Source organism: Hippopotamus amphibius, chromosome 8, assembly GCF_030028045.1.
Source record: "Hippopotamus amphibius kiboko isolate mHipAmp2 chromosome 8, mHipAmp2.hap2, whole genome shotgun sequence".
In the NCBI taxonomy this organism is placed as follows: Eukaryota; Metazoa; Chordata; class Mammalia; order Artiodactyla; family Hippopotamidae; genus Hippopotamus; species Hippopotamus amphibius.
In genome coordinates, this window is record NC_080193.1 from 101,752,166 (window position 1) to 101,778,441 (window position 26,276).

General features: G+C 38.1%; 1 protein-coding gene and 1 long non-coding RNA gene across 5 annotated transcripts in view; one reads left to right on the top strand and one right to left on the bottom strand.

The window, feature by feature from the left end:
- LOC130858211 (uncharacterized) overlaps nt 1-13,951 on the top strand; it is a 33,548-nt gene extending 19,597 nt beyond the window's left edge. The window contains exons 2-4 of one of the 2 annotated variants that reach the window (XR_009055015.1): nt 3,905-4,153; nt 8,956-9,014; nt 9,259-9,565. This is a non-coding gene — a long non-coding RNA (uncharacterized LOC130858211). Of the gene's footprint in view, nt 1-3,904; nt 4,154-8,955; nt 9,015-9,258; nt 9,566-13,832 lie in introns of those variants that run through there. The other variant, XR_009055016.1, reaches the window with a different exon arrangement.
- Nucleotides 1-23,649, bottom strand: part of LOC130858210 (cytochrome P450 20A1) — a 64,492-nt gene extending 40,843 nt beyond the window's left edge. For 2 of the 3 annotated variants that reach the window (XM_057744297.1, XM_057744298.1), the window contains exons 1-5: nt 23,455-23,649; nt 18,994-19,043; nt 18,217-18,383; nt 15,741-15,883; nt 2,674-2,841 (exon numbers count right to left, since the gene is read on the bottom strand). In XM_057744297.1, coding sequence (XP_057600280.1) covers nt 2,674-2,841; nt 15,741-15,883; nt 18,217-18,383; nt 18,994-19,043; nt 23,455-23,526 — 600 coding nt within the window. In that variant the 5' untranslated portion in view covers nt 23,527-23,649. The remainder of the gene's footprint in view (nt 1-2,673; nt 2,842-15,740; nt 15,884-18,216; nt 18,384-18,993; nt 19,044-23,454) is intronic. The other variant, XM_057744296.1, reaches the window with a different exon arrangement.
- Nucleotides 23,650-26,276: the final 2,627 nt, after the last annotated feature.

The window sequence follows — 26,276 nt, forward strand, 5'->3', positions numbered from 1 at the left end:
CAAAAAATGCACCATTCTGGTGAATGATATTGATAATGGGGGAAACCATGCATGTGCGGAAGCAGGGGGTATATGGGAAATCTCTGTACCTTCCTCTCAATTTTATTAAAATTAAAAGATTTTATTTTAAAACACTGCTTTTTAAAAAAAGGTCTTCTGAAGAAAGCACTACAAATAAAAGTAAAAACAAATGAAAATTGAGATAAAAAGTTCTTACAGATTAGTAAGAAAAAGAAACACATTGATAAAAATACAGGTGAAGGACATGAGAAAGCATCCCACAAAAGAAACACAAGTTGCTCAGCGAAAGTATTAAACAATGTTTAACCTTGCAAACAATAAAAGAATTATAAATCTTAATCATGAAAAACCATTTTTTACTTATTAGATAGGCAAATGTTCAAAAGGCGAATGAATTTAAATGTCAAAAGCACAAGGAAAGAGCACACTAACATTGGTGGGAAAATAACTGGGACAATGTTTTTGGAGGGCAGTTCATAAACACAGCACACAACTGGTGTGAGGTGTACATTTTTTCACAGTTTAACACTTGTGAAATCTGTATGCATCTTCTAACTGATGACATCTCCCAAGTGTTGTCAGCCAAGCAGCAGTCATGATGCAGCTGTCACAGCCTCTGCATTCACAACCTGGTTAGTACTCCTGGTGGCACAGCTGGACAAGAGCAATCCCTTGGTATTTCAGACATTAAAGATCATTTAAGGCAGGATCTTTTTCTTTTTTTTTAGGAACTTTTATTGAGATACAGTTAACATACAATATACTGCATATATTTGGAGTGTACAATTTGGTATTTTTTTTTCTTATTAGTAATGTATATATGGCAATCCCAATCTCCCAATGCATCCCCCCCAACCCTACCCACTTTCCTCACTTGGTGTCCATATGTTTGTTTTCTACATCTGTGTCTATATTTCTGTAAGGCAGGATCTTAAGTCGTGTTTACAGTTTGAAAACTTTCATTTGACAACTTCTAGTAATGTTAAGAAAATAACAGATTCCTGCCAAAAATATATAATTTGAGTGTAGTCAAACCCAAATGAGGGACAGTCTACAAAACAACTGGCGTGTATTTAAAAAAAAGTGTCAAGGTCAAGAAACAAAAGCTGAGGAACTGTTCCACAATAAAGAGGTTTGACCACTAAAAGTAAAGAAATCTGAATATAAGCTCTGGATAAAAGTACGGCATGAATGTTAAATTTCCAAAGTTTGAAAACTACGCTGTTGCTATATGAGAGAATATCCTTGTTTTTAAAGAAACACAGACTGAAGCATTTAGGGGGAAAGAGGCAAAATGTCTACTTCACTCTCAAATGGTTGAAATGGTCTGGGTAAGGAGGGAAGGAGTGGATGGATGAGTGGATGGATGGATGGATGGATGGATGGATGGGCAGATAATGAATGACAAATGCAAATGGGGCAAAATGTAAACAACTGATGAACCTGAGTAAAGGATATTATGGGAGTTCCTAGTACTAGTTGCCACATTTCTTTAAGTTTGAAATCATTATTTCTACTTTGAAATTCTAAGGAAAGAAATGTAAAGAAAATGCTAGTATAAAAATACCCAGAATAGCAATAGCAGTTTGGAATAAAATCCTGGAAATAAGTGCTGAGCCTTTTAAAAAACACTGTCTCATCAACATGAAAAAAATCAGACATCAACAGCTGAGTCAAAAATTGATTCTTCATGAAAATATGAAAACATTTTAGGAATTCCTTAGCCAATTTATTTTACCTGGGTACTCAGAGTAGTATACTCTAGGAAGTGGAATTTAGAATGATTTTTCCACCTTTATTTTTACACTCCTGAATATGTGAACATTTTCTAAGAAATGTATATTTTTCAGTCATCAAACCCAAGTAATAAAACCATTTTAATGGGAAAAAGGATAATATTAAACAGTGACAGAGTGTTAAGCCATAGTTCTAGTGGTTTTGTTTTCCACACATTATAGTGATTATTTAAATAAAAAAGGAATAATTTCTCAGAGATCTAAAATACAGTGAAGTAAATGACTTAAGTATGATTTGAAACAAATAAATATAATGTGGAGACTGATGAAAATAGACAATAATAAAGTCCATATGTGAATCTAGAAAAGGCAAATAGTAAATCAATTTTCAACTGAATGTGCCTATCTTCAACTCATATTCATTTCATTAGTATTTTAATTCTCCATCAACTTTAATTTCTTTCTTTATTGGACAGTCTAGTTCTATTAAGTGCAGTTTTTCTCTTTATTCTAGAAATTAGTATTATTTTATAACATACTTGCCTTTTTTTTTTTTGGCTGCGCCAAGTGGCCTGCAGGATCTTAGTTCCCCAACCAGGGATTAAACCTGGGCCACAGCAGTGAAAGCCTGGAATCCTAACCACTAGGCACCAGGGAACTCCCGACATACTTGCTGAGTATTAAAAGCAAATTTCTTTAGTCATTCATTTTTTTAACTTCAAAAAGTAACTGCTTAAAAGAGTAATTCTTAAATTTTTTTAAAAGGCAATAGTTATCTTTCTTGCATTGTTTTTAGCCCCAAACAAGGAAATTCTACACTACAGAATCTTAAACCTTCTTCTTAACAGGCAAAGTCTACATTATTCAACTATGCAATCTGATAAAAGAGTAATTTTAAATTTGGCCCTAGACTTACTGTGCCATGATTCTTCTGGAAGCAAATGACTTCTTGTTCATCTTCAAATGTACTACCCATTACCATCTGCGTAACAGACTTCATAGCAAAGCCAAGCATATGCTGGCAGAGGGGGACATGCTGGGACTCTGGGTAGGAGAGCCATTTATCCAATAGTTCTTCTGAAAGCTGAAAGAGAAGAGAAAACCACAGTGATTTACTATGTCCTCCTAGAAAAATCCATCAAGTAGGTTCATTTCATAGAGTATACAGTCCAGATCTGAAAGCAAGCATTCAAGTGTTTACTTAATCTGTCAGGCTAACACTGGCTCCACCAATAATTACATCCCTAAGAGTTTAGGTTCAGAGCCTGGCAAAGGGCTGATCTGCAAAAGAAAACAACCACTACAACAAAAACAGAAAATATAAGTTAAAAGTTCAAAGGCTGGGAAAACCTTAAACCTAAAGGAAATTCAGATATTGAAGTCTTAGTATCTAATTAAAAACAGTAAAGGTTCATCACAGAGTCGCTGTGATATAGTAAACAGTCACCAAATATATGAATACGTAAAAGTCCTAGAGATGGTTCAGTGACAGAACCTCTGAGTTTCTCTGTCATTCCTTCATCCCACAAATATTTATCGAATCCCTTGTGGAATAAAAAAACAATGTGAAGTAAAGAAATCAAAAGCTCTGGAGTCAGAAAAACCTTGAGTTTACTTCTGGCTCTGTCACTTCGAAGTAATGTGACTTTGAGCAATTTGCTTGACTTTTCCAAGGTTCAGGTATTTCAAAAGTTAAACAGGGACAACATCTCCCACTTTTCATGGTTGCTGTGATAGGGATAATTGTACCTATGTCACGTAACATGGTAAGGGTTTTGTGAAGTAAAATAAAGCCCCTTTCGTATTAGGAACTCAAATTTAAGCTACTTTTCCCATATCAACTCCATGAAAGTTTTGTCATAATATTTCCCATTACAATTCTCTTTCAAAATGTTCCAGAAGAGAGACTGACTTCAAGAATTGTGCAGTGAGGACTTTGGTGGTCTCACTCTCCCTCTAAAACAATGAAAATACATGCAAAACAACTAAACAACTAACATCAACCATTTCAGCACTTTGGCAATTAACCAAAACCCAGTACCCACTGAGAAGTGTCTATTCAACAGGAACAACTGAACCTTGGTAAGATAGTGGGGTCTTTGGTGTTTTAACTTAACTTGGTTGTTTCATCTTCCTTCTCTCCCCAGCTGAACGGTAGCCAAAAGTCAACAGCACTGCAGAAAACAGAGCACTATTAAAAGCACCATCACCGCTGGTCACCAAAATGGTCATTGAAAATGGAGGATGAGGGAATCCCAAGACTCTATCCCTCCCCCAAAAGCAAGTAATGATCTGGCAAAAACTATCAGAATCAACTTCTAAAAAAGTGGAATACAGTCAAAAACTTAACAGCAACCAGGGGAAGGCCTGATGAAGAAAGAAGCCGCTGCTTTGTGGTAAGAAAGCACTGTGGCATTTTTAACAATCTGCCTATGATTCCCATATCCCAGAGAGGTAGCAGCTAAGAGAACAACAGCCCATATTCCTAGTGCAAATTGCTAGAAAAGGATACAGACCTTGTCAAAAAACTGTGCTATTAAGTCTCAATCTGTCTGGCAACTCCTATCAAGGATTGGTACAAAGGATGCCCTTGTTTTGCTCAACTCTGAGCATTCCCAGAGCTAGGACAGGTTCCTAGGTGGCTTCTGCTGAAAACATTTAAAAGTGCAGGTATTGGCTGTAACAGCTGGGGTATGAAGCAACAATTGGGACAAGCAATAATAAACAGACCAAGAAGTCAGGGAAGGAAGGGGTTAGGAGAAGAGATAAATGTGGGTGAGAGCTTTGAAAACCTTCTGCATTTACCAGGGAATTAAGAAAGCCATGCACATGCCCAAGACCAGAAAACATGTTCAGAAAAGGGCTGGGAAGACTAGGCTTTCATATCTGGCAGGTCTTCTGGCTCCATACAAGTGGGATGTGAGAACTAAGGTAGAGCTGTAAAAGGCCTGGATAAGCGTTAAAAGAGGACTCCAACACTAAGACAATCTGCAAACACTGGGAGAGTATTTTTTTTTCTTTTGTTGGCTTCAACTGTTTCAGGTAAAATCTGTCAAAACACCAGCTGACTAATAAGCTAACAGAACAGACGCTTTAAGTGGCCACACACAATAAAGAATACAGACTTCACAAAAACAGTTTAGAAAAGACACTAAACAAACAAACAACAATAACCCACAACAGACAGCAAGAAAAAACTCTAAGAAAGGTGAAGAATCTGATTTCAAGATTACCATCCACAGCTGTGCCCCCTCTGGCAGAGTCTAGATCTCAGTCCTGGGAGCGTGGGATCTTCCCTGGGTGCTCTGTCTCAGCCCTAGAGTTGATGACTGCTCCTTTTACCTGCTATTCCTATATTCTTTAGAGTTCTCTTTACTTCTGACTGGCTAATCTCTCATTAGTCCAAATCCCCTGCTGTAGTTAATAATTCTTTATATTAAACTTTCCCTATTTAAATAATTGTGTGCTTTATCTCTTCTGATTGGACCCACACTGATAAAGACATTCAGAAATGCTAATAAAGAAAAAGAGAGAAGGTACTAATGAGGCTAATGACATTAAAAATATAACATAATATTTGGCAATAAAGCATGAAAAGAAATAAAGGGTATTAGGATTTGAAAAGAATAAAACTGTCACTGATCTCAGGTATCATGATAAACCATTAGAGTTAATAACGGAATCTAGTCTAGCAAGGTTAATGACGACAAGGTCAATATGTAGAAATCAATTGTATACACAAGTAACAAACAAAAAATATTTAAAAATTATACCATTTATGACAGCATTTTAAAAAAAATCACTAAATATCTAGGAGTAAATTTAATAAAAGATGTATAAGAACTCTACAGTGAAAAGTGAAAAAATTATTGAGAAAAACTAAAGACCAAAAAGTGGGAGGGTATTCTTCTATATTGATGGACTGGAAAATTCCATAAATTGTGGACAAAGAATGCTGCCTATCATTCCAGTAAAAAACGAATGTTGCCACCATCAAGCCATCAGCCACTGCAGCCCCTCCTCCCCACATGGTACGCCCTGAGGGGATTCAGAATGGAGAAAAACAAGATACTGGCCCTAGATAGTTAAGATGCATATCTAAGGAATAATTTCAATGAGCCCAGACTCACATCTTCCCATATACAGAAAAGCACTAAAATCATTAATTTGAGAGGTCTGGTTTTTTGATGTTTGACTACACAGGTGTTTTTTCCTCAGGATATATAGGAATAGATCCTGGCTCCTTCCTTACTGCTTCAAGAACAGTTCCTCAGAGCCATCTGAGAGGCTGTTTCCCAAGCCACTGTCCTCAGTAAGGTCCCCAAATAAAAACACAACTCACAATGCTTAGGCTGGGCATTCTTCTCCAATCAACAATATGTAAAGGTAACTTTACGTAAATCAAGTGACCTACACAGTTACTTGGTTTATGATAAAGGTAACATTACAGTACAATAGAAAAAGGATGATCTTTTCCATAAGTTATGCTCAGTCAATTGGACAACCATATGGGAAAAAATGAATGTTAGCACCCCCCTCCTCCTTCTGTACACAATAATAAACATCAAATAGATTATACATCTAAGTTCAAAAGGTAAACAGTAAAGCTTTCAGAACAAAACTTAGATGAATATATTCAAGACATTAAGTTAAATACAGATTTCTTACATAAGATTTAAAACGAAGTAATCATAAAGGCAAAAAAAGAGAAAAAGTTAGACTACACTAAAATTAGTATCTGTTCATCAAAAGACAGGTTAAGATCATAAAAAATGAAGCCACAGTGGAAGACACCCGATAAACACACACACACACCAAAGTTCTTAAACTTAGAATTTTTAAAAACCTCTTAAAAATCAATACAAAGAGAGAAAACCCAAAAGCAAAACAGGCAAAGGACTTCAAAGAGCACTGCACCAGAGTGACTAGCCAACTGGTCAATAAAAAAATGAAAAGACACTCAATTTTATTCACCATCAGGAATATGCAAATCAAAATCACAATGACATACCCCTGCACATATACCAATACCAAGGGATGGTGAGGATGTGGAAAAAGCAGAATTCTCATACACTGCTGTGGGACTGTCAATGGTAAAACCACTGTGGAAAACTATTTGGAAGCACCTACTAATGTGTCAGTTCATTTAATCTTTAATACTATGAGACAAGTAACTGTTATTGTCCCCATTTTACAAATGAGGAAATGTGTCACAGAAAATAAGTAACATGCCCAAGGCCATACAACAAAAAAATTACAGAATTCCTTTTCCAACCCAGGCAGCTCGATGAAGAGCCCAAGCTCTCAACCATTATGCCTCTCTCTATGTAAGAAAGAAGGAAAGAAAATATATCCTTAGAGTAACCAACTATGTTCATGTTGGGTAAGAAGGAAACTAAACCAGATTGATGAACTTCAAAAACAGGTGTTCTGAGGTTAATGGCCAGGATGTGAGACAAGAGTAGTATAGGAGTGAGAGAAACACAGAGTGGATAAACAATTTGCTGTCAGAAACTCACAGTTTGAGGCTGGTTACAACATTTAACAAAAGGAATGCTTCTGATTAGCATCACTCTAATATTTGGTTAAAGACCAAGTATCTGATAACCATTAGACATAAACCTTCTTAAGGGCAGCTTTTTACACTGGTAATCCTAGTACTTAGCATAGTGTCTGGTAAATGTCAGGTGCTCAATAAGTATTTAATGAGTTTACCAACCCTTTTTAAAAAATGACTCTCCTGCCTCTACTTCAAAAAATGAGTTATGTTTCTGACAGAGAGTAAGAACCACAGAGAGTAAGAAAAGTTACTAGATACCTCTCTTTTTTTTAAATTAATTTATTTATTGGCTGTGTTGGGTCTTCATTGCTGCATGCGGGCTTTCTCTAGTTGCAGTGAGCGGGGGCTAGTCTTAGTTGTGGTGTGCGGGCTTCTCATTACTGTGGCTTCTCTTGTTGCAGAGCACGGGCTCTAGGGATGTGGGCTTCAACAGCTGTAGCACACAGGCTCAATAGTTGTGGCTCGCAGGCTCTAGACTGCAGGCTCATTAGTTGTGGTGCACGGGCTTAGGTGCTCCGTAGCATGTGGTATCTTCCTGGACCAGGGCTCGAACCCGTGTCCCCTGCATTGGCAGGTGGATTCTTAACCACTGCGCAACCAGGGAAGTCCCTAGATACCTCTTTAAATATTCAATTCTGTCTTATTAATAATGTGTCATAACTGTAAATGTAAAGCCATTGAACATTACTAGCTCTTTCACTTTATAAAATTTGGCCTTTTACAAAGAACAGTTTTGGAGTTTTAAAACGAAAAAAAAATTTGATTAAAAATACTGAACAGTATAACAACAACAGCAAGGAACATAATTCTCCCCTCAAATCAACTCTTGCTTATTAACAGCTTCCAGAAGAATAAAGGAAACCAAATACATAGTTCTAAAAAGTCCACAAATAAAAGGCTTTGTTCTTAGAGAAAATTACTGAATTTTGGTTTTAATTATTCAATGAATTATTAAGCTTTACTCCTAATGAAAATTCAATGACTATTCAGACTCTCACCAATAGCTGAGTGGTTCCCTGTTTTTCTGACTTGCACAGTAATACAGGTTAGTGTAAAAGAAAATTAATATATAGAAAATAATAAAAAATATCAATGAAAATATAGAAATTAATTTAAATCACCCTAAAATCAACCCAGTAGCAATAATTACTAACAACATTTTTGTACACAGGTTTTCATGTTTCTCTATAGGTGTGTGTATCCATGTATATGTGTACATACATGTGTGTATAGAGGTATACTTTGGACAATATAATAATATTCTACAAACTACTTTATATACTGGCTTTTTCACTTACCATCTGTTATGGGATGACTTGTCCCCCCCAAAAAGATTCTGAAGTTCTAACCCCCAGTGCCTGTGAATGGGACCTCCTCTGGAAAGAGGTTCTTTGCAGATGATCAATTTAAGATGTGCACATTAGGGTGGGCCTTAATCCAATATGACTGTGTCCTTATAAAAAGGGGAAATCTGGACAATGAAACACACACACATGAACATACACATGCACAGAAGACCTCCTTATAAACATGAAGGCAGAGACTGGGGTGATAAATACACAAGCCAAGGAACAGCAGAGATTGCCAGCAAACTACCAGCAACTAGGAAAGAGGCACAAAACTGATTTTTCCTCACAGCCCTCGGAAGGAACCAACTCTGCTGACACCTTAATCTTGGACCAACAGCTTCCAGAACGGTGAGACAATAAATTTCTGTTGTTTAAGCCACCAAGTTTGTGGTACTCTGCTTTGCTAGCCTTAGCTAACTAATACACCATCTTAAAACCATCTCCCCATGTCAGTAAATAAATGTCTTTGCCATCTTTCTTTCATTCTAATCCACTGTACAGGTTAACGATCATTTAAATAATCCTCTTCTACTAGATATTTAAGTATTTTCCAATTTCTGCTACAATAAACAATGTTTCAGGGACTTCCTAGGTGGCGCAGTGGTTAAGAATCCACCTGCCAATGCAGGGGACAGGGGTTTGATCCCTGGTCCAGGAAGACCCCACATGCAGCGGAGCAGCTTAGCCTGTGTGCCACAACTATTGAGCCTGCGCTCCAGAACCTGTGAGCCACAACTATTGAGCCCACGTGCCATAACTATTGAAGCCCACGCACGTAGAGCCCATGCTCTGCAACAAGAGAAGCCACGGCAATGAGGAGTCCACGCACCACAACGAAGAGCAGCCCCCACTTGCCGCAACTAGAGAAAGCCCGTGTGCAGCAATGAAGACCCAACGCAGCCAATAAACAAATAAATTAATTAAAATAAATAAAGCCCAATAAAACATTAAAAAAAAACCCCAATGCTTCAATAGTCATCTTTGTACATAGATTTATTTCCATTTGACTTCCTTAGATATGAAATTTCTGAGTTAAGAAGTAGTTTTTTAAGCTTTTGCTTTATATTGCCATGCTGCCCTGGAGAAAACATATATCAACTTACTCTCTTATCAGCAATCTCAAAGTGCCCATTTCCCTTCCTTGGACAGCACTAAGTGTTGTCATTTTGTAAAACCTCTCTCAGTCTAACAGGTATCAGAGATTTTCATTGTGAATATCTCCCCGCGGTAACAGATGACTGCTGATTATGCAACTAATAGATTAAATGCTTTCAGCCTATGCTGGTAAAGTCCCCCCCCCCCCCCCCCGCCTCATTTTAGCCATGACCATAAAAATTTTTATTATCAATACTGTTGTTTGTATCACAGAACTGTGTTATGATTTGTTCATCCACTTGTTTTGCACAGTACTCTACAAAACGATGCAAATATTACAAATGATTCATGTAGGCTTTTACTCTAGGCACACATATCTAGTACATCTGTTAGAGCCTTATGTGAATCTCTTAGTTTATGAATCTTGACTATGTGTATTAGATGGGAATTTTAATCTGTTGATGAGCTTCATTTGACAGTATTAAACCAATGAGTTCAATAATTTTGGCTATTAATATTATTACTAAGCTGTCAATTAAGAGTGTCCTGGAAAATTGTCATAAATTCTAAAATATTGGTTAAATCAGTTTAACCCAAAAGTCATAGGAGCATATGGAGTTGAAGCACAGAGAAGAGAGAAGTTACACTCACAGAATTAAAGTAGAGGTTTACACACAGCCTTGGAGCAGAAGTAGTCAGGGCAGGAAGGAGCCAGAACTCTCAGGATGAGGTTTGGGAGGACTAGAGAAGAGTCAGAACACAGAACTCAGATCTGGACCAAAAAACTAAAAAGGGAAAAGGTTTGTTGTGTCCATATCAAGTTCAGCTTATTCTGGAGTGATAACTCTGGTAAACAGCCCTGTTCTCTTAAAGAAAACCATTTATAGAAAGGAGGAGGATGCTCTGACTACAGCCCTCTTCAATCATGTTCTTGCTGATTACATACTAATTGGTGTTTCTGACTAATGAATAAGCTGAGTAACTGGCTTGTGCTACAAGGTTGACAATATAAACCTGAAACACATTTCACATGTATGGACCCGGTCTACGAAGCAAAGCTCGAAAATATAATGGCAACAGATGTGAAAATTGGGAAATAATTTTCCACTTTGATTTGGCTTTGATTGGACAGAAGAAAAAAAAACGCAATACAGAACAACAACAAAAGATTGAAAATTCGGGAAATAGAGCCTATGATAAAAGATTAAAGAAGTTAGAATTACTTAGTTTGAAGGAGAGAAGACTAATTAAGGCTTTTAACTATAACGATTACTGAAAAGAAAAAGGTATTTCTATCAACACTGAAAGGAAAGCAAAGAGAAATGGGCAAAATTCCCTGGAGATATACAATTAAATACAAGGACTCTTGGGGACAAATGTTAGGTGTTCAAACAGAATAGAAAGAAAGATGCTGACTGGTGAATGCTTAGACAGAGGCAACATAACTGCTTTCAGGAAGGACAATCAGGTGTGACAGGACCAGCTACAATAACCAAAGCAGACAGCCTGAGAGGTCCAGACAACAGGATGATACAAAATAGTACTGCCAGCAATGAGGAGGTGGAAATTTGATACACAAATCTCCTGATGGCCCTGTGAATAACGGCTATCAGTTAGAAACGGGAACTGGAAAGGAGAAAGACTAAGCAGCAGCCAGCCATGGTTAAAGGCCTTGCTAGATTTGTTTTTAGAAGCAAAACTGTGCAAAGAGGAGCCAACATATTAATTAATGCTTCCAGTAAACTCGACAAGCCAGTTTCAAATCTTGAATGAAAAGTGAGTTTCAAACAAAACCGCAGAATAAGGAAAAAATGTAATTTTTTAAAAGTGGATACTGTAGGATGAGTCAAAATAGCAACCTCTTAAGAGTTATCAGTTATTCTACAACTCAAAAAAGTCACAAAAGTGCTTCTAACGCGCAATCTGAACTTTTTTAGGAGCAATGAACAAAGAAGGTGAGAAAGAAAAGAAAAGAAAACTGACCAAATAGCTACTATATGCTAAACACTGTTAGGCCCTTTAAAAGGCATGTCCTCATTGGTATGACGTCTGGAATCTGCTTAAAAATAATCTAGAGAGAAAAAAGGGAAGGGAGGTAGGGGTATAGATAAAATAAGATTGCATCTAATTTGATAATTGTTAGAGTCTGTTGATGAGAATATGAATGGTCATTATACTGTTCTATTTTATTTATTTACATTTTCCATGATTTTTAAAATTATATAATGTGAGACTCAGTGGGGTGTATGAGTGAATGTGGGTTTAATCTATATATATAGAACAAAAAGGACTCCTATGTAACCCTCCAAATGGGACAGACATAGGCCCATCAACTACAAAAACCCTGCATAAAAGAAGGAACGCATTAGCTAAATTGGAAACATTAATAAGGAGGTGTAGTTTCAGAGGAGCAGGAAAAATGCGAGCAAGAAGAAATGTTAACAGAACCAAAGAATGTTGGGAAGTAGAGTGGAGCAGCAAACAAATGGCAGGAAAATCTACTTCTCAAGGAAAGGAAGGAAAGGTATGTTTTTGAGTAGTTACTATCTTCCAAGACCTGTTGTTAGGTATGTTACATCATGATCTCATATAATCTTCACAGCAAAGTTGTAATGTGGGTGCTATTATCCTCAATTTAAGATGAGGCAAAAGAAGCTCACAAGGTCAAGTAACACACAAACAATCATGCAGATACTGAATGACAGAAACAAGATTCAAAGCCTTTTGCCCAACCTTAAAGTCTCTGCTCTATACAATAATGCTACTTCCCAAGAAGCTACATTAAACATACAACAAAATAAATAACTTTGTTTGAGGTACACAGATTAGAGAAAAGGGGAAGGAAAACACAACTTAAGAAGGGAGATAAGAAAATCAATTTAATTTTATGTAGGTATATCCAGGTTGTCATGGTAGTTTAGAGAGGGTGAATGGGGGAGAGTAGGTAACTAAACTGGAGATTGGGAGAGGAGTTGGCTGGGAGTTAGTTGAGGAGAAAATAGCAAGAACAGGCCCACAGAGATAAGAGAGGAGACAATGAATGGAGGACCTTTAAGTTGGTCAGTATTCATTCACTGATTTAGTAAATATATACTGAGAGCCTATTCTACATCAAGACCCATGGACACAGAAGTAATTAAAATAGAATGGTGTCTCCCTCCGTGGCGCATATAGCTTAGGAAAGATATATTCAAAGAATTACACAAAATATAATTACAAACTAGGAAGTGTTGTGAAGGAAAAGCAAAGGGTGTTATGACAGCATCTAAAAGGGGGACCTTCCTAGGGATAGTGGGATGATCAGACATGGCTTCCCTGGGGAAGTGACATTTAAACTGAGCTGAAGAATAAACATGCACTAACTTGGTGTGTGGCTGGTTAGGGGAGACAATCCGGGCAGCGGGAACAGTATACACAGAGGCCTTGAGATAGGAGAAAACAAGGCACAGAACTAAGAGAAACCAGGGTGGCTAGAGTTTAAGCACAAATGAGAAAGTGGGAAACGAGGCTAGAAAAGTAGGCAGGCCAAATCACACATGGTCTTTAAGAATACATTCAAGATTTTGGCGTTTGTCCCAAGAGCAAAGGGAGGAGCAGAGGAGGTTTTTGATCAGGGAGTGATAAAATAAGAACTGCATTTTGAAAGTATCTGTTCTCAGGGCTTCTGAACATCCAGTCCACAGATACCAAAGGGTCTGTGCATAGAATCCAGGAATCCATGAACTTGGATGAAAGGGAAAAAAAGTCTTTATTTCTCACTAACCTCTAAATAAAATTTAGCATTTAATTGTAAATATAGGCCCTTTAACTTTTTCATCAATACAAATATCAAATATGTTCACGTTATATTTTGGTTATTGCAAAACTTTCAAAATAATGATTTTGTCTCTCATAGTATCATTACTTTAAAATTGTGGAAGTTTTGGGAAGCACTGCTAGACCTTGTTATTTAATACATTAATAATAAAGCAGAGATATTATAATATTGCAAGTTTTTAAAAAATAACATTTTGATAACTATATTGGCTTCCTTTGTCGTTAACACACATTTTCAAATGTTATTCTCCGAAGGAGTCCATAGGTTTCACCAAAACTGCAAGGGGTACATGTCACAAGAAAGCTAAAGAATCCCTAACAGAGGGTATAAATCAGAGAAGGGCAGAGAGAAGGCAGAGAAACAAGCAATCCACATAAGATGATGGAAGCTTAAACCAGGATGGTGGCCGTGCTGGTGGAGTACAGTAACTTAAAAGACATTCAGAAGGTAAAAGTGACAATATAGACTCTTTTCAAATGTAATTTTCAAAGAATACTTAGTGTTATAAAAATATTTACAGTATAATGATAAGTAGAAATGCAGAGTCTAAAACTATCTGGACAGTATAATGCTGATTAAAATTCTATTGTACACAGAAATGACCGGAATGATAGAAAGTATTTTAAAATGTTAAACACAGTTATCACTGGGTAATGAATAGTAGTAAAAATGTTTATTTTTTTTCCTTAGGACTTTTCTAAATGTTTCCATATTTTATAAAATGACTATCAGAAAAAGCATAATTTTAGTTACTTTTGGAAATTTTTTAATGACAGGAGAATGCTTATGATATGTTTTAAAGTGAAAAAGTATATAAAATTGTACATACAATATGATCTGAAGCATAAAAAAAATCTATAGTCAAATTATGGGTGATTTCTTTATACCATTAGATTTTCCATGTTCTCTTCAGCAATCATATATTACTTTTATAAATTACATTATTTTTAAATGGCACAAATGGATAGATTAGCTTTGGACAGAGAAAGGATTTTTCAAGATTTAAAATGAGAAGAATGAACCAAGGTTTGAGACGGACAGAGTCTGCTGGTAGGGGAACAGGATATTGAGGGAGTTCACATGTAAAGGACTCTATAGTCTTAGCAAAGCAGGAGGCAAGGACATCTACAACAAGCAAAGGGTGTGGTAGGACTGGCAGTACTAGAACAAGGGTGAAGGTTTGGAACAGTCCTATTGGGAGCACAGAGAACTGTAGGCAGCACACAGGGCTTGCCTAAGGGTCTTTACAGACAGAAAGGAAACGGTATGGATTAGTATTGTTCTCAACCTTTGTAAATCATTTGTTGAGCTTCTTAAAAATGTCAGGTCCCCCTCCCAGTGATTCAGTTTGTCCAAGTAGAGGCCCAGTAATCTGCACCTTTAACAAGAGCAAGTGTTACAGGTGACTTCAGACCATATTTTAGGAAACGCGGGTTTAGAGTCTGGTCTGAAAACAAAGGACAAGTCTACTGATATAAAAAATTTCTTCAGGTTCTCTCCTCTCCCATCATTCCAACTTACACACGGAGTCTAGGTGTTAAGATTTTTGTTTCGTTTTAGAGTTTCAGGAGAAAAAAATCAGCTTAGAAAGACAGGTAAGAAAAGAATTCTAAGACAAGGACACACTAATAGTCAAAATATACAAATGGTCCCCAACTTACAATTTTTCAACTTTACCATGGCACAAAAGCGATATTCATTCAGTAGAAACCACAGTCTGAATTTTTAATTTTGATCTTCTCCTGGGCTGGAAATATGAGGTACGATACTCTTGTGACACAGGGCAGCAACAGCAGCCACAGCTCACAGTCAGCCACATGACCATGAGGGCAGACAGCCCATAAGCTTAAAACCATTCTGCACCCATTTGTTTTTCACTTTCTGTACCGTATTCAACAAATTACATGAGCTATTCAACACTTCATTTAAAATAGGCTTACTGTTAGATGATTTTGCCCAACTAACGCAAGTGTTCCGAGTACATTTAAAGCAGGCTAGGCTAAGCTATGATGTCCAGCAGGGTAGGTGTATTTAAATGCATTTTCAACTTAACGGTATTTTTCAACTCATGATGGGTTTATCAAGACATAACCCCACTGTAAGTCGAGGAAGATCCATATACTATTATCTGTATAATAGGACTCCAGGCCAAACTACCTTACCTTTAGCAGGAGAGCAAAATTACTCTGCAGAGAATCAGTCACACCATTTTCGTACAATTTTTTCCTCTTGTGGTTTTCGTGCACGTTCCCACTATCAGACTGATACCTTAGTAATGACTTTAGCATGGTTTCAAAAGGGTCCGCTGAAACAGACAAATTAAAGACTTCTAAGTCAAAGTAATCACTCAAAAAAGAAAAAAAAAAGATCTCCGGCAAAAGAACAGAGATCGGGGAGGTATGGGACTGTAGCCGAGAGGCTGGGAACTTTTTTTAACCACTCCCTCATCTTTCCTAAATGTGAACAGTTCAAGAAGCAATAAAAATTGCCAAGAAAACAGTATCCTGACTGGGAATTCCACTGTAAATCATTAATACTTACATAAATTTTCTACCCACATGAGAGCAATATCTTTGACTTTGTAAAAGAATTCACTCCACTGATTTTAAAGCAATATTGATGTTGTATGTGTAATCATCAAGATATTACAGTTAAAATTTAGCTGAGTCCAAAAATTTCTTTTCTTTTCCCCTTAATTTTTAAGTATTTCTTTAATAACTATATTGTTTTCACACACACACAAAAATACACTGTCACTGTAGACAATTAAAACACAGTAATATACAAAGAAAATAAATTCATCTAAATCTCAGCACAGATACTCACTGTTAAATATCTGAGATTTTTTTTACAGCTGTTAACATTTCTTACCAGAGACAGAGAAAAATCTGTCAGATTTCATGATGAACTACAGACCCTTCTTTCAGAGCACATCTCTCAGTTCATTAGCGTGATCATTTGAACGCCGTTACATGCTCCCCCCGATCCCCAACACTAGACTATAAATTCCATAAGAGCAGAGGCCAGGTCTGGTTTTCCTCATCTTTGTAATTCCTAACAGAGCCATCCTTCCAAGCTGTGGAAACTTAGTGATTAAGAGCACAGACACAGCCCAGACAGCCTAGCTTCAAGTCCCAGCTCCAATACTAATTAGTTGTGTGACCTCAGGCAAATGACTTAGCCTCTCTGCACCTCAGTTCTCTCTTCTGTAAAGTGGGGATAATCATAATATGTACTTCATAAGGTGTTCTGAGGATTCAGTTAATATGTGTAAGGTCTTACAATAGTGCTGGCATATAGAAATTGTTATACAAGTATTTGAAAAACAAAATAAAATAAACCTATGTCATCATATTAATGCCTGAATGTATCCTTTAATTCAGCCATTAAAAATTTTTAAGTTTGCTTTGAGTTTTTATTATGAATAATATTGTCTTTTCTCATCTATGTGATTATCAATTTATGATAATTCCTTAAGATAAGTCAAGGGCCGCTGCAAACTGTCTCTCCAGATAGTTTGTAAAACATTTATACTCCACATTTCTCCATTCCCTCACCAACACTGAGTTTTGCCAACATTTTTTATCTCTTCTAGTCAGATAGTGAAAATCTCATTTTAATTTGCATCCCACTGATTATTAGTGAGGCTGAAATCTTTTGTTTATTGGCTATTTTTATTTCTTCTTTCTCAATAACCTTGGTTTTGCCCATTTTTCCACAATTGCATTTTACTTTTATTTTCTTATTAGTTTTCGTTTACTTTATATATAGGTCGTAAATAGTTTCCCCATCTCTCTTTTAAACTTTTTCCTAGTACCTTTTTATTTTACAGAAATCAGTATGTGGCCAACATTTTCCTCTCTTTTCATCCTTTTTCAAGGTTTTTTTTATTGGACTGAAATTTTTCATTTTTTTGTAGACATATTTACCCATGTTGTGATGGATGGCTCCTTGATCTCATGTCATGGTAAGAAAGGGCTTATCAGCAACCCCTCAAAAAAATTTAAGATTTAACCATGTTTTCTTCTATTATTTTTAAGACTCCAAATTTTAATCATTTCTAATTTATTTTGATATAAAGGGCAAGACAGGGATTGAGATTTATTTTTCCCAAATAGCTAACTAGTTTTCCCAAACCATGTATTACCCTTCCCCTTTATCATAAAATGCTATCCTTATCATATACACTCGGTTTATCTATGGACTACCTACTCCATTCCATCAATCTGTCCAGCCCTATCACAGTACATGATTCTTTAAATTAATCAAGTTTTATAATACACTGTTGGACCTGATGGTACAAGAATTTCCCTCACTAATGTTCTTTCTACACATTTCTTAACTGCTCTTGTACCTTTACTCTTTCAGACTTACCCTGGAACTATTTTTTCAGGTTCCAAAAAAATCCTGTTAGCATTTACATTGGGATTTTTTTCATCTATCACTTCAAGGAAGAAAATAATCATTTTATAATACTGTGTCTTAAGTAAGGCAATTAATATAAAGACTTCAACACAATGTCTGGCACATCATTTAATAAATGTTAGCTATTCCTAAGAACAACGTATGGATCTTCATTTATAGACATTTATTCTTAAAAGATAAGGATCAGCTAATTTGAAAGAAAAGTAAACTTACATGTCTTATTGGGGTTGATATGCTGCTTTAGTACTTCAACAGTGCCCAAACTAACCACAAGGCGCCTTCCAAACCAGAAAGAGACCACAGGCCCATATCTCTCATGCAAATTAGCCAAGAACTCATGCAAACTTCCACTGTTCACAATATCTGGAAGATTACCATCTCTGAAAAAAGAGCAACATTTGACAAAATAATTTAACATGGAAGAATCAGAAAAACAATACTAATTGATTCGGAATTAATTCTGTCAACAGATGAGAGCAAAGATACACGAAATTTAAATTACTGCAAAATCCAATTATATTTGACTTCTCGCTTTCGGTAGTTATATTTAGATATGAATTTGTCTGATATTTTGAGAATTCATAACACTTCACACCAAATAAGAAAGCTACACAAGGAATATCTGATTTAGACACTGGAAAACTATCCAAATTTTGCAGCATCTCATTCTGAGATAGTAATGGACACCATCATTGGCGATTAAATCACCGGCTAATTTAAATCAGCTATGGCAATTTTTTCTTATTTGCTTCTATCTTAATCCTTTCTTTCTATTTTCAACACTCTCTGGCTTCGGGAAGTGAAAGAAATTAAAGGTTTTGATTTACACAGCCTTCCCTTCTGTTTTTAACAAAGTTTAGATAGTATGCCCAGGGATAAGTTTAGAGAAAACAAAGGAATTAAGTAAACTGAGTAACCTAAAGACATGGTTTAGTTTTGATATAAAAATTAAGAGTTGACTCCACTTGATTTCAAAAAAAAGTAACTCACTTTTCTTCTGTTGGAGTTATCCCCGGAATTCCTGCAGCTTGTCTGGAAGCCTTAGGGAAAAAATTTTAAATAGTTCAGCACAATGAAATATCATATTTCCCATAAATCAGACGTTTTGCCAAGACATCTAAAGGACCTTTTTGGTTTTCCAATTTGGTTGAATCTCAGAGATTATTACTATATTAAAATACAGGGGGAACTTCCCTGGTGGTGCAGTGGTTAAGAATCCGCCTACCAATGCAGGGGACACGGGTTCAATTCCTGCTCCAGGAAGATCCCACATGCCACGGAGTAACTAAGCCTGTGTGCCACAACTACTTAGCCTGAGCTCTAGAGCCTGCGAGCCACAACTATTGAGCCCATATACCGCAACTACTGAAGCCTGTGCGCCTAGAGCCTGTGCTCCACAAGAGAAGCCCACACACCACAACAAAGAGGAGCCCCCCCGCCCCGCCACCGCTTGCCGCAACTAGACAAAGCCCGTATGCAGCAATGAAGACCCAACGCAGCCAATAAAAAAATTAATTAATTAAAAAAAATAAAATACTGAGACTTCCCTTGGGGCACACTGGTTAAGAATCTGCCTGCCAATGCAGGAGACACAGGTTCGAGCCCTGGTCTGGGAAGATCCCACATGCCAAGAAGCAACTAAGCCTGTGTGCTACAACTACTGAGCCTGAGCTTTAGAGCCCACGAGCCCACAACTACTGAGCCCACATGCTGCAACTACTGAAGCCCACGCACCTAGAGCCCGTGCTCCGCAACATAGGAAGCCACCGCAATGCGAAGCCAGGGCACCGCAATAAAGAGTAGCTCCTGCTCACCACAAATAGAGAAAGCCTGTGTGCAGTAATGAAAGACCCAATGCAGCCAAAAAAATAAATAAATAAAAAATAATTAATTAAAATATAAAAACTGGATTCTTTGTATTGAAAAGAATTATCCTAATATTCCTCCTCTCTGTCAATTAAACTAAGGTGTTTGAAGAATTTAGCATCCATTCTACATCTATTAATACATAATAAGTACATTTTTCTTTGTTCTGAGATAGTATATGGTCCCATCTGGCTTGGCTTTCCAAAAAAGATCAACGCCATGATTATAAGTTTCATTCCTAAACTAGTTCTCCTCTTTCTAGTCAAAGAATTTATCAAAAAAAAAAAAGTAATATTCATCTTTTGCTTTAATGCAGTTATTTTTATCAGGGTCATACAGTCAGAGAGGTGTCTAGTATAGAAATAAATAATTCATAGCAAGTTGTTAAAGTGACAACCTCTGAAGAATGAACTATGAAAAGTTGGGGAAATTTTAGTTTTTTACAATTTTGTACTGGGTTTATGATCGCTGTGTTTAGAGATTAGTGTTATTTCCTTATTTTACAACAAGCATATTACTTTTATAATAAGACTTCTTATAAAATAATTTTTAAACTAAATATCTATAGGGAAAATAACCTAAAATATTCAACTCCAGAATCAATTCTGAATTTTGTCAATGATTTTAACTAGTACTAATTAGTTTGTTTGGCATTCTGCCCTTTTTCCATCTACTTAACATTATATATAAATAAATGAATGTTTATTACTTTTAACATTTAAAGGCTAAACTGTGTTCCATTATGTACCTAGAACTGCTTAACCATCTTCCTGTTATAGTGTTATAAAACATCTAGGCTATTTCTTTCATTTTCTCATTGTTATAGGTAGTGCCATGAAAATCTTCATACAGCTTTACTTTTTCCCACCTTTGGGGTATGTATGCCAAAAGAGCGATACTACGTTGAATGGTACTAACTGAAGAGTTTTACAGTTACTATCTCTTCCTGAAATCCCACAAAATGAAAGTGAAGAAATAAAAAAGGAGAAAATAAGGATAAAGAGAATGGAAGAGGAGACAACAGTGGATGAACAACCCAACCAATTTTTTCGAAAGTGTTAAGTCACTGGAGCAGGGATTAATTGACATAGTTGAGAGGCCTCCTCTGGGGATCTATAGAGAAGGATTCCCACAAGAAGCAATCAGATATGCACTCAGTAACCAGAAAGGCAGGGTAAGATGCAAGACTTTAACAATTAGCAAAAAGTCAGTATACAGATCCCTTAGACACCATTTTCGTGATTGCCATCCTTCTGGATGAGAGTCCAGATTCAGGAACAACAGGCTGGTGGGTGGTGACCCCTATAATTCTTAGGGAAAATTATTTCCAACCTAGAATTTTATACCTAGCAAACTATCATTCAAGTGTGAAGCTAGAACAGAAAGATTTTCAAACAAGCAACATCCCCAAAAATGTATTTTCCATGCGCACTTTCTTAGGAAATTACTAGAAAATGACACAGTGCAGCAAATAATGGAACTGAAAGAAAAAGAGAGAGAGACTGACTCATGTGGCACCCAGGTAAGAGGGTATCCAACACAGGCAAAGAGAATACCAATTTTGATAGTAAACAGACAAGAGCTATGCAGGTGATAACCACTACTGACTGGGGAAGGATGATGGAGGGCTCCAGAATGGATATTTTCATGGGAAAGAAAATACAACTGTCGTCTCTCAATATCTGAACTAGTTCACTGAGTAGTTATGAGAGAAATGTTGAAATATTTTCCAAAAACTACTGAGAGGCTCAAGTGAAGAACCTTTAGCAATGTGCAAATACTAAGTACACGCCCTCCCCACCACCCTAATCATGGTTCTACAGCTCAGAAAGCAGGCATGCAGAGGGAGCCGCAGAGGTCTGCGTGCTCTGGATAAGATGGCTCCTACACTAACCTCCACCTTTCAACAGCAGAAAGGAAGAGTGAGCCCCAGAACAGCTGACAAAATGCTCTCCTGCCCTTTACTAACTCCACACCTCCCAAATAGCTAATTGATGAGCGAGATCCCCAAATTGGCACACACCTGGCAAGACCCTGCAAAACTTCAATCTCCCTGATAATCGTAGCCTCATCACTATCATCTGCCTTGAGACCACCCAGAATGTTATTATCACCTTTTTCCTTACCTACATTTAGACACCATACTAAGCCCAGGACTACCATCCCCAGGTCCTTCCTCATCCCCCAGACTCCTATTCCTACCGAAGTTTATCTTCTTTCCTGACCAGTCTGTTCCCGACTCAAAACTCCTGATCTAAGCCACGCAATTCCCATGGTTGTACTCTAGATCTTGACATTACCAATAACTTCACCATCCCCCAAATTTTAATATCAAGCATCCAAATCTCTATTTTTCCTTCTATGTTTAATTTCTTGACTCCAAAAACTATTTTTACTGCGAAAGGACTTATAACCCACCCAGTCATATACTCATTTTCCACTCTACCAGCTTAGATTCCATGGTCCATTATGATAACCACTCCCTTGCCCTGTATCCTTTTGTCATAAGCACCTAGCAAAACACTAAATCTAATTAAACACAATATTCTGTCAACTGCCCGATTTCACACAAATGAAGAAAAACAGCTGGGGAAAAACACAGCGATGCTGACTAATTTTAATTTCACGAAATTTATTTTAATTTCGAGTTGCCTGGAAATCTCATTTCCCTACGCCCTCATTCTCCTAACCTTCTAGATGGCTATTTCTCAGAAAAAAAAGATACACTGAAAGTTCCAGATTGTGTAGTTGCAATATGCCAATCGAATCCATTTACCAGCAAGAACATTTAAGGTGTTCTGTCATTGTCAGAGATGTATCTGGCACTATTCCGCTGCTTTACAACTTCTTCTACAAGACCATCACCTTGTTTTGTAGATAATTCGTTACCCATTAGCTTCTGTTCTCAGAACCACCCTCTGAGGCTGAAGAAGGCAAGGAGAGAAAGAAGGTTCAGGAGATTCACAGACGAAGCTCACAGCTAAACCCCTGCACAGTGCTCCTTCCACGTCCCCTTTAGCCTGCGAGGAGCAAGACCCGGTCTGGACCTTAAGGACTCGAGATTCCAAGAATGAAAGTCGAAAGACAGATGGAAAAGCAGACGACAAAAGAAATACTGAGGGAGAATCCTCGGGAAAGGAGAAAGGAGTGGAGCAGCCTGGAGGTTCCTCCCAGAAACACTAGAAAATGGTACTGGGGTGGGCAGACTTACTGCCCGAAAGCCACCAAAGCACTTCAGACCTGCCCTTAAGAGTGGCGTGGCGAGGGCAGGCGCCGGGAGGCCGGACCGCGGACCAGCCCTCGGGGCCTGGCAGCCGCGCTCGCGCAGCTGAGCCGCCCGCCTCGCCTTGCTCCTAGTCAGAGGGTGGTCTCGCCGACCGCCCCCTCCGCCCTCAGCGCCGGCCGCGCGCGCCCGCGAGGCGTCACGTGCTCCGGGGAGCCGGGCCCGCGCGAGACGGGAGCTGGGCCGAGCGGGAGCCGGAGCGGGAGCTCTCCACCCGGGGCCGCCCCCTGCGGCCCGCTGCGGGCAGCGCGACGTGGATGCGGGCGGCGGCCAGAGCCCGTGAGGACCGAGACGGCGGTTACCGGGTAGAGGTAGAGCACCGCTCCCACCAACGCCAGCAGAAAGGTAACGGCGAAGATCGCGAAGTCCAACATGGTTCCTCCGCCCGACAGCCACGTCTCGGTGCCGTGCTCGGCAGCAGCGCCTCAGCCTGGCGGGACCCGAGGAGCGGAGGGGTGGGCGGAGGGCGCCCGCGGGACGTGCAAGCGAGCGGGCCGCTGGGGCGTGGCCTTGGCTGCTGGGGGCGTGGCCTGGGCCGCCAGGCTGGCGGGGAGAGCAAAGGGCGCCGAGGAGCCGCGAGACCCGAACCACGCCCGGGGGCGGGATTCTGGCGGAAGCGACTCCAGACACGCCCGCGATTCCGGAACTGAGTTGCTGCGGAAAAAGCAACCCCGCCTTCTAGAAAACGTTAGGAGTTGTCGTCGTTTTGGCCCAGCACTTTTCCAAGTGGGTTTAAAATACGTATAACAAGATAAAGGTAGCGGAACTTAATTATTGCACATCTGAGTGTTCTGCAAAAGTGAGGTTTGGATCAAATATAAAATATAGATACATAATTTTAAAATTATGATATATTTATTTCATAAAGTTTATTTCTCTTCCCTTTATTTCAGCACAATCTCTGTTTCTGTAATCAGGATTTTGACATCTTTTGTCTTCTGTTGGCAGAAATGCCAAATTATCCTGTCTTGAGTCATTGTCGTTCTCGGATAGGTTTTTTAAAGCAATCTTTTTGGGTGTATTGAGGCATAATTTATATATAGGATAGTTTTTTTTTAATTCTTTCAAATTGATGAAATTTTGCACTGTTGAGGCAATAGCAACTGGAATTATCAATAAAATTTTTAAAGTAACGTTTAGCTTCAGAAATGAACCATGACTTTTATCTATTATGTTCAGCTGTAATCGGAGTTGGTGAATATGGTAACGGTGTTATTGCATCAAATATTATAAAACAGTTTAAATTTATCTTAATAATTGTATCATTTATATTGTGATTCTCACCATCTCTTAAGGAAATCTGTAGGGTAATATAAATAATTGGTACCACACTTTACTCACATCGTATCTAGACCTACAAATATATTATATTAAAAGGAAAAGTAATTTAATATGGAAAAGTGTTCCTAAGCTGCCAGTTGCAACCACCGTGGTCACCACAATAATTGCTGAGTATTTCAGTCCATTAATAGAACCCTAAGAGAAGATAATGATTTTTCATTATGCAAAAACCTATTGTGTTTATGCTGAGAACAAAGATTTGCTAATTTATCTGTTTTTATCTGTTTGCTCAAATACTCTTTCCACTGTTATCTCCAATTTCATATCAGCACAACCTACGAAACTTTATAGCATTTAGATGCAGTCACATTTTATTTCAAAGATATAGAACATGAGATATGAAGTATTCCCCAGAGCCTGAGCAGTATTAGCTATGAGAGTGGATATTAAAAGTTTAGTTGACCACAAAATCCTGATTAACCACTAAATCCTGATTGACCACCAGATACTGATTTGCCCGTGTGTTCTTTAGCTTTTTTATTGATTGGTGATATGTGGATGTCTCTCAAGCATGGGGTCCAGCGCAGGAGCCTGTCTTGCTCTGCTATGTAGGTGATACTGTCCATATTAAAGGAGCACTCAGTGGGTTCTCCAGCTCTCTGATTTCTGGTCAGATTTGGCCAATGGGAAATAATAGCATAAGATGAGAGGATGAGAGGAAAGTAAAGTTAAGATCTTCATTCTCCTGGCTTTCATGCTGTGGACTCACTGTTGACCACAGCTCCTGTCATACCGTCCTTCCCATACAGATACCCTTTCTAGGAATTGGAACTCCCTTCTTGCCACTTCAGGCTTAGGGTTGGTGACAGCTCACCTCTGTTGCTAGTCTTGGAGCAGTGAAACCTTGTGGTCTCCTTAAACCCTTCACACATCTTCATAAATGTTTCCTTTATTGAACTCTCTTTTAGTTACTGGTTTCAGCATGCCATCTGTCTCCTGCTGGGACTCTGATCCACGTGGTAATTATCACCATTAAATTGCCTGTTTGATGGGTGTGAAATTTTTTCTCAATTCTAATGAATAAGGGTAATCAGATACTGTTTGCCTTTACCCAGTAGAGACAGCATTACAACTTCAGTGTTTTACTCCAGGACTTTGCCAGTTCTCCTGTGTGACATAATAAGATAAAATTTCTAACTTGTTGGTAATGGTATTCCACACAATATCTTGTTTGTCCATTACTCTGATGATATACTAATGAGACCTGGTGAGCATAAAGTAGAAATTTCCTAGATGCCTTAGTAAAATAATACACACCAGTAGATCAGAGAGAAATCTCAAAAATTATTTAGAAGTCTGTCCTACTGATAAAGTTCCTACAGGTTGAGTGGTATGGGGTACTTGAACAGTGCCAGCAGAGTCTGAGTTGGAGTTTAAGGTGCAAGATGTTTAGTAGGGATTAATACATGTGAAGGAAGGAATCTGGGTTGGGCAGAGAGAGAAGTGGAACTATAATGCAAGCCCAACAACTCCTAGACCAACCTAGTGGGGTGTTTGGAATAAGCATTATCCACAAATGATTGGTGTAATTTTTTACTTTGCTGGGCCTTTTTTTAAGCACCCACCTTACTTTCTTCCTGAGAAAAAACTTGGAAGTTAGCCTCTGCAGTTTTTCTGAGAACCACAGTGGATACTCATAATCTTCTTTCTCCTCTATCCATGCCAGATTCTCTTTACTTAGCTACCAGATCTTGAGGCTTGCCTGGTGGTTAGTCTGGAAGAATGACTGGATTATTCTCAGTTGCCTGAATTTCTGGTAATCATGTACATCTCAGACTATGGT